The 9,264-nt window shown below is 49.4% G+C and overlaps 1 protein-coding gene across 2 annotated transcripts in view; it reads left to right on the plus strand.

The window, feature by feature from the left end:
* Nucleotides 1–9,264, plus strand: part of VTI1A (vesicle transport through interaction with t-SNAREs 1A) — a 208,223-nt gene continuing 198,959 nt past the window's right edge. For both annotated transcript variants that reach the window (XM_018570109.1, XM_018570111.1), the window contains exons 1-3: nucleotides 1–197; nucleotides 843–901; nucleotides 5,457–5,567. In XM_018570109.1, coding sequence (XP_018425611.1) covers nucleotides 104–197; nucleotides 843–901; nucleotides 5,457–5,567 — 264 coding nt within the window. In that variant the 5' untranslated portion in view covers nucleotides 1–103. The remainder of the gene's footprint in view (nucleotides 198–842; nucleotides 902–5,456; nucleotides 5,568–9,264) is intronic.

The raw sequence follows: 9,264 nt of genomic DNA on the forward strand, positions 1-9,264 counted from the left end.
CTAAGGGCGCTGGGGAGCTCTAGTCTGTGACGGACCGTGGCGGAAGTGGTTGGACAGAAAACTTCCGGTTGTCACTCTGCTACTCTGAACTGTCCCGAGAATCATGTCCGCCGATTTTCAGGGATACGAGCAGGACTATGGGGTCATCACCGCCGAGATCACCAACCGCATCGGCAAGATCCCCAAACTGGGCGGGGGTAGGGGCCGCTAAGTAGAGGTGGACAGTGACTCGAAGGAGACACTGACTGGAGGGTGACAGTGAGTAGAGGGGTACAGTTACTAGAGGTAGATGCTGAGTTTAGAGGGACAGTGACTAGATGGGGTCAGTGAGTAGAGTGGGGCAGTGACTGGAGGGGGATGCTGAATAGAGGGGCTCACTGATTAGTGGGTGATGGTAACTTTTAGGGGGGCAGTGACAAGAGGGGACACGGGGGTTGACTGGGACAGTAACTGTAGGGAGATAGTGACTGGAGGGGGACACATCGTTGGGGTACAGTAAGTGACTAGAAGTGGTCAGTGACTAGAGGTGGATGCTAATGAGAGGGGACAATGACTTGAAGGGATCAGTGAGTAGAGGGGGACTCTGAGTATTGAGGGACTGTAACTAGAAGAGAACAGTGATTGGAGGATCCTCTACATAGAGGGGTGCAGTGACTAGAGGAGGATACTGAATAAGGAAAAAACAGAGGGGATTCTAGCTAGAGGGAATATTGACTAGGGGGTGATACAGCCTGGGGGGAATGGTGACTAGGAGGACTTACAGACTATTGGGGGACAGTGACTGCGGTGGGGATTTGCACTGTACGGTAACACTGATCAGATACCTTCTGTGGATGTTTCAGATGAGAAGAAGCAGATGGTGATAAATGTGGAGAAGCAGCTGGAAGAGGCCAAGGAGCTGGTACGTGTACTGCGTGTGTATTGGATGTGTTATGACGTCACACGCCGCATTCCAGCGGCATTTCTCTCTATACACAGATCTGTGTCTGCAGAAAACGTCAATACTCCGCCATTAATCGTACGTGTACAGACCGTGGAGGAGGGGGCAATGTACACAGGAGGGGGCAGTGTGCACAGGAATGGGGGGGCGTACACAGGAATGTGCACCGTGCTGTCACCGCATGGTGAATGTATCCCATCATACAGTCGGTGTCACCTGCTCGCAGTATGTGCAGTGAACGCGGGGCGCAGTCCTCCACATGCTCTGTGTTGGGCTCAGCCGTCCAGAGCGTCCTCATGTGTACAAATGGACTCTTCATGGATTAGTTTTCTCTTGCGATGGGTCATTTTTCACAATCGCAGCTTTAAGAACTCTATGGGCAGAGTCACAAAGGACTCCCCGTCCAATGACTCTGATTACCAGGGATCGGTAAATTCTCATTTTTTTTTTTCTGCGTGTGGGGGAGCATGTGACCTCGGGCCTGAGCAGCCAGTCAGCAAGCCCAAACACCGGAAGAAGACAGTATAGCGGAAGTTTATCAAATGAGTAAACTAAATCTGAGATTGGAGGGGGGAGCTTGGAGCGGTGACTACTTTACAACACACACAGGGACCATGGAGAACACAAGTAGTCACCCTCCAGAAGGAAGGACAGTGTCAGAGATGATTGGAGGATCTACAGCCGAGCGATACACAAATAAGATACATTGAGGGGAATTCAGATAAGATATGAAAATGAAAGAGAGAAGCCGATTGGTTGCCATGGGCAACTTCTCCGGATTTTATCTGCTCCAGTTTTGATAAGTTCCCTTCATTGTTGTTAATAGCTCAGGTACCTGAATGGATTTGAACTCCGGAGTTTAGTGTCACTTTAAGATTTTTTTTTGTCTGTATAAAGAGGTGATACCAACCTACAGCGGAGGCACAATGTATAGAGACCTGTTTATGATCTTGGGCTGCTACCTCCGGTGGTGCACCGTTCAACGGACAATCCATAAGTGTGGGATTGGCTGCACCTGGTAAAAATGGTCATGTGGGCTGATAACTGGTATAAAATGTTAAAAGAGAACTAATGACAACCCCTTTTTTATTTTATTTTTTTGCTTTAGTCCCTTTTAGGGTCACAGGAGTAGATGTACTAATGTCCTCCTGGGAAACAAACTCAACATATAGCGGGCGGTAGCCGGCTATATGCTGACAGCGCAGAGCAATGCTGCAGCCGGGGACGATCCTGACAATATTGTCAGGATCCACCCTGCAGCTTGATTGACAGCTGGCTCTGCCTGTCTGGAGCCGTAGCCAGCTGTGCCCGCCCCCTCCCCCGTCTGTTTCTCCAATGAGTGCTGGAGGAATAGAGAGAGGGGAGGGGGGGGGGGGGGGGGGTATCCCTGCGGGGAGCAGTGACTGACAGGCTCCACTTGCTGCATAGGGAAGACAGTGAGCTGAGTGATCAGTGGTTTGTGATCGCTCAGTTCTCAAACTATAGAGCTGGCTTGTGATTCCTACAGTGTGACATGCTGGTTAAAGGGAATTGGGGAGAGTACATTTCACACTCCCAATACTTCCCCTTTAATTAAGAATAGCCATCACGTTTTAGGAGAAAGAACCTATCAAATGTAGTTTACATGGGATGGTGTTCATGAGATGTTTTGGGGCTTCACAGAATAGTGTGAGTGTATCCTCTTAGGTATGAAAGTATTTCCTGCACAGAACCTCCTGTGAAGGGATAATGACATCTCACCCATCAGACTGCAGTAGCACCTTCATCACCTCCCACTGATGGTGAGGAGACCTAGATGAGCAGACTCTGCAAGATGGTATATGGAGAATAATAAATATGGACTAAGCAAAAGATAACACAGATTTGCGGGGATGAATGCGCCATTCTTAACTTGCATATTAAAGTATTTGCATTAGAACAAAAGGTACTTTAGGTTTACTTCAAAAACTAGACTCCTATTGCTGGCTGAGAGACACAGGGAGACAACCCCCATAGCCTTCTATAGGGCCCTACTGTGTATGCGTGACCAGGAGAGGGAGGACTTTGGTGCTGGATGTAAACAAAGATGGGAGGCCACGGGCATCGGATCTTGGTAAGTATACATCCACGGAGGGGGAGGGTGGGCTTTGTTAGGTTAGGGGAGGGTGCAAAAAGAAAAACTGCACTTATTCTTTAAAGCTGAGCTCCGGCCCTCCCTTCATTCTTGCACGGTTGTACCGGCTCCTCTCCTGGACTGATATTGTGATTTCACTGCACACTGAGCTTTGTACATTAGATGCTGCAGCAAGTCAGACAGAGCCCCCCTCATTTCCTGGCTGGAAGATGTCCACCAGGGAATGTAAAATAGAAACAGATCTATACATATGTTTGTTAAAATGAAATCTTATGTAGTGTTCATGGCTTCTGAGCCCAGGTGTCTGTTGGGGATGTACTGTGTGGGCGGATGTCGGCTTTGTTACATCTGTCACCTTTTGTTGTGTCATTGTTACCTCTGTTCTGCTGTCATTGTCCTCACAGCTGTCCTAGATACTCCAAGCTAATCCCTCTGTGACATCAATGAGGAACTATACAGTCTATGGAGTATGAAAAGTGATATTGTCACAAGAGGGAACTCCTCTTTGTTCCTGAAATAAACATTGCTGATAATGTTACAGAGAGCTTTATTCAGTATATCGTTCTTATTCCTGAGTGGGGTAACCCACATCAACCAATCACAATCCATCTCTGGCACTGGTCTGACATCCACAGAATTCTTATTGGTTGCTATTGGTTTTTCCCCTAACAATGAACTTCTCTTATTTGCTCCCTTCTGGTCTAATAAAAGAGAACTATGAGGTAAGTGTTTTTCCCCATAGTTCTCTTTAGGGTCACAGGAAGATACTGTATATACTAACCTCCTCCCGTGACCCAAAGCGTAGTATATAGCGGGCTATTGCCCACTATATACTTGGAGCGCCGCAGCCGAGGCGGATCCCAACAATACTGTGGAGATCCACCCAGCTGCGTGAGTGACAGCTGGCTCTGCCTATCTAGAGGTGGATCCACCTGTGCCCACCCCGTTCGTTCCTCCACTCAGCTCTGGAGGATCGGAGAGGGGAGCCGGAAACCCTGCGGGGAGCAGTGACTGACAGTCACCGCTCTCTGCAGGGAGACGATCGGGAAGTGAGCAGATCGGCGGCATGTTTCTGATCACTTACCAATCGATAGAGCCGACCTGTGACAGCTTCTTCGTCACAGGTCGGCTCTTACAATAGGATGAGTGGAAATCACTCACCTCATAGATCTCCTTTAAAATCCCATTGAAAGTGCAAAGTGACAGTGTATCTTCAATCTTACCATTGCCTATCCTTCCTCGCAGTTACTTACTCTTCCATAGCCGTCTCTGAAATCAGCTGTTTTGGTGACCCATGTGAGCGGTGACCCTGGGGAGCGGAGAGGGGTCAGGCCTAGCAGTTCGCTGCATGGTACAGGCAAGGGGAGAAGGCCAGATGCTCTCCTATAGCTAGGAGTACCAGGTATACTCAGCGGCTGTCAAGAAGCAAGGAGCTCTATGGTAAGGTGAGTATAAGGGGGTGGGAGGACCCCTGATCACCTTAGGTTGGGATACGAATGAGTGAATTAGAAACTGAATGTCACGTACCTGGAGTGAGACCGGATGGAGGAAGTGGCGCCCCTTGCTTTCCTTGTCCAGTATCCCTGGATGTGGTGACAGGGAGCACAGGACACAGGGCAGCACTGGTGCCTGAACTGAAGCTGACCAGATGCAGGATACAGAAGACAGAAGCCAAGTCGGGGTCACGAGCCAGGGTCAAGCCAATCGGACAATGGAAGTACCAATTCAGAAGCGTGGTCAAGAGACGAGTCAGGGTCAGGAGCCAAAGGTCAGAGCGGGTACAGGCAGGAGGCAAGACAGGTCCAAAGTAAGGCCGAGGTCGCAAGGGTATGAAGCAGGCAGGAGGATAATCAAGGCAAGCCGGGTCAGAAACTGGATACAAATCACAAGGAACACCTGAAGATCAATCGGCAAGGAGGAAGTCCTGCGTGCTTGTTTATATATGGTCCCCTTGATGTTATTTTCTGTGTGAAACCTTGCTGGAAGGCGCACGTTTACCTTTCTCCTTCAGTATAGGTTTCCGGGCATGTGCAGAGATACGTGCCAAGCCTTGTTGGTACTGAGCAAGGGCAGGAACTTTCGAATGAACAGGACTTTTCTTATATCGAAGCATCGCAGTACAATATTCATATCCGAATCAAAGTTTGCCCTAATGGTAGTTTCTTTACAAAGCCAATGCAGTTTTGGGACTGTACCTCCCTTCATCAGGGCTTAGAAGGTTAAATTGTGTTATGTGGACTCAATATTCAGTCAATAGTTGGTGTGTACTTAACCTGAGCCTGCACAGCAATCCTTCAGCAGCTGCTTCATGCTCAGCTGCTGGGACTTGTAGTTGTGATTATTATTTGCAGCCTGTCCTTTCTCCTTTGAATACCTCAGCTCACTGTTGTTACTGTTTTACAGCTGGAGCAGATGGACCTGGAAGTGCGGGAGATTCCAGCTCAGAGCCGCGGGATGTACAGCAACCGTATGAGAAGCTACAAGCAGGAGATGAGCAAACTGGAGGGTGACTTTGTGAGTGTTGTCATGTCATTGACTCTTTGTTCTACAGATATGGGAGATGTCAGTGAAGGGAAACTTGTCACTAGTACAAAAGTTAAAGGGTGATAGAAAGGCGCCACAAAGTGGCATTATATACACAATACATTCTCTGGGATCCCTTCTACATTGTATGGCCAAAGGTTTTGGACTCCGCACCATCAAACCTATATGAGGTTGTTGGCTGTCCCATTCCTAAACCATTGTCAGTAATATGGAGTTGTCCTCCCGTTTCTGGCTATAACATCCTCCAGTCTTCTGGGGAAAAATATCAACAAGGTTTTGGAGAACTTCTGGGACTTTGTGCCTATTTGTGAGGTCAGGTACTGATGTAGGATGAGAAGACCCGGCTCACAATCATCGTTCCAGTTCTTCTCAAAGGTGTTCAGTAGGGTTGAGGGTCAGGGCTCTGTGCAGGACACTCGAGTTCCTCCAAATTGGTCACACCATGTCTTTGTGGAGCTGGCTTTGTACACAGGGGACAGTCATGGTGGGACAGAAAAGGGTCTTCACCAAATTGTCACCACAAGGCTGCAAGAGCTCAATTGTCTACAATGTCTTTGTGTCATGGAGCATTAAAGGAGAACTATGGGGTTAAGTCTTTTCCCCATAGTTCTCCTTAGGGTAACGGGAGGACACAAACTAGCGTCCTCCCGTCACCCTAAGCTCAGTATACCGCGAGCTGTAGCCGACGCTGCAGCTGAAGTGGATCCTGACAATTGTGCGGGGATCCGCCCAGCTGCGTGACTGACAGCTGGCTCTGCCTATCTAGAGGCAGAGCCAGCTGTTCCCGCCCCCTCCCCTGTCCGTTCCGCCAGTCAGCGCTGGAGGATCGGAGCGGGGAGGGGGGAATCCAGCCCCTCCCCTGTCACGGCAGAGAGTCACGTGACAGGATCGAGATGTGAGCGAACGCCGGTATGTGCTCGCTCACCTCCCGATCTACTGAGCCGACCTGTGACAGTCTCATTGTCACAGGTCGGCTAGAACTATGAGGTGAGTGAAAAGCACTCCCCCTCATACTTCTCCTTTAACAAAACCCTTCACTGGAGACTCAATCCTTTGGAGGGGGATCCACATATGTTTAGCCATATGGGTAGGTGAGATGGTCAGGTCACCACTTACCTTTGGCCATAAAATATTCACAGTATGGGCCCCAGAAGTTCCTATCCCAGGGAAATGCCAACTCCTTCATATCAGAGCTTACTAATGGATGCCGATGGTAAAAGACACATGCATTGACACAGTATCCTACTCGAGTTCAGTTGTTGTTATGTGATTGCCATGTAGCTATAGGACCGGGCGTTCCCTCCTCGTGTCAGCAGCGATTGTAGAGACTCCTCCAAACGTTTCTACCCACAGATCGGATCTTGCCCTGTGGCAGCATTGCAAAGTCTCTGCTAGGTTTGTACATGTTGCACCAAACTTATTTGGCTCCTCCTGCGTGTAGTCAGTCATAGCATAGCTGCATGCCATTAGATCAAAGGTTGTCAACTTACAAGGTATAGGGGGTCTTAGCTTGCGGCCCCTGACATCACCAAAGGGCCACACATAATGCTCAGTATATGTAATAAGGCTGAAGATACTGTCACAGATCACTTGCAGAGCTGATCTGTGCTTCACATCTTTGCATTTGTTTTTTTACCTTTTGCTGCTGTAGGTCTGCTGGCACTTGTGGTTCCACAAGCTTGTGCTCTGCTCCTGCTCCACTGACTTAAGGTCCCCACACACGTTACGATAATGGCGGGAAATCCCGCGATCGTACGATTATCGTAAGGTGTGTGGAAGCCGTGCGACCTCTGCTACTGTAAGGTCGCACGACTGTAAACTTACGAACATGTTTCAAAACCCGCCGAGCATCGTACAATTTTCGGCAGGTGTGTAGCATGTTCGTGAGATAAAAGCCGGGCGGGCCGGTGTGCGCAAGCGCACACTGCCCGTTCGGCATTGTGGTCATCGGAAGCCCGCCCCTCGGGGCGTGGCTTGCGATCATCGCAAGTACGATCTGCCTATGCAAGATGGGCCGATCGTAGGTTTTTTTTAAAGTACCTTACAACCATCGCAAGACAAAAGTCTTGCGATGGTTGTAAGGTGTGTGCCCAGCCTTAGCAGCTATGGGTGTCGCCTGCCTCACCCGATGGATAATATACCTCCCTTCCTGCTACTTCCTGTCCAGCCTCCCATGTGTCTCCCTATTTAAATCCCCCTCTGACCGGTTTCTGGTTGCTTGAGCAACGCTTGTTCCTGAGCCCCTTCTGTGCATTTGTTCCTGACCTGATCTCCTGTGAATTGATCTCTCGTGTACCGACTCGGCTTGTTCTCCTGTTTAGGATTGTCTGCTGCCTGCCCTGACATTTGGCTCGTTATCTGGATCTCCTTTCGCTCCATCCATCCATCCCTGCCTGCGCTGTGTCTTCGAATACTCTCCTCGCGTGCACGCTGAACCTGGGGGTCGAGACCTGGGGTCAGCACGCAGCTAAGTCCAAATTTCTGCGAGGGAGTCCCTGACGGAACACCGGCTGGCCCTTAGATTCCACCCCCCTGGGGATCCTATGTCACCCGCTCGCCTGTGAGCTCACAACCCTAGTACCGTGACAGATATTCTAGACAAAATGATGCTCAGAGCCTGTGGACATGCTACGGGTTTGGTCGGAGACTTCTAACCTGAGGCTAGTAGAGATCCGGCTATTACCCCATTTACAAATCCCACTCCATCTACAGACTGCTGGGCTCCTAGGGCCGCACAACAAGTACCAAAGGGCCACATGTGGCCCTCAGGTTGCAGGTTGGGCGCCAGGACACTAGATCTTAGTGAACTGTGAGTTAGCGTATGTCTGCCCCCATTCTGTACAGATGACAGGTGCACACCAAAAGCATTTCCATTTCACCAATTTGACCACTAGAAGGGTTGAGAACATTTTTACCCGGAGTTTTGCTTTAATGCTTGGAACAAATCTCATGACTGGGGAATACCTTGTGCCAAGTTAGGAGCAGAATCCTACGTTTGTGCTTTCCTAATTACAATGATTTATGTAGCGCCAACATATTCTGCAGCGCTGTACAATCGTTTAGACAAGTAATGCTGGGCACACACCTTGTCTTGCGATGGTTGTAAGGTACTTAAAAAAACGTACGCTCTGCTTATCTTGGACAGGCAGATCGTACTTGCGATGATTGCAAGCCACACCCCCCTGAGGGGCGGGCTTCCGATGACCGCAATGCCGAACGGGCAGTGTGCGCTTTTATCGTACGAACATGCTACACACATGTTCGAACATGTTCGTAAGTTTAAAGTCGTGCGACCTTACAGTAGTAGAGGTCGCACGGCTTCCACACACCTTAATCGGATAATCGTACTATCGCGGGATTTCCCGCCATTATCGTACGATTATCGTAAGGTTTGTGGGCACTCTAAGAAACACTGGCAAGCATCATTGACATACAGACACAGCAGGTGAGGAGGACCCGGCCCAAAGGAGCTTACAGTCCAAGAGGAAGGGGACCGAAGACACAGAGGTGGGGAAGGATACTTTGATGCTCCGTCCCTCTTTATTGTGTTCAGGGTTAAAGGCTCACTCCATGTATTTTGTAGCACGTTGCATGTTACACTTATGTTTAGATTGTATCGTGAAGCATGGCCACCATACACCATCCCCCTTCCCCCAATCCCCCCCCC

This window comes from Nanorana parkeri, unplaced genomic scaffold, assembly GCF_000935625.1.
Source record: "Nanorana parkeri isolate BGI_ZX_2015 unplaced genomic scaffold, ASM93562v1 scaffold1455, whole genome shotgun sequence".
NCBI lineage: Eukaryota > Metazoa > Chordata > Amphibia > Anura > Dicroglossidae > Nanorana > Nanorana parkeri.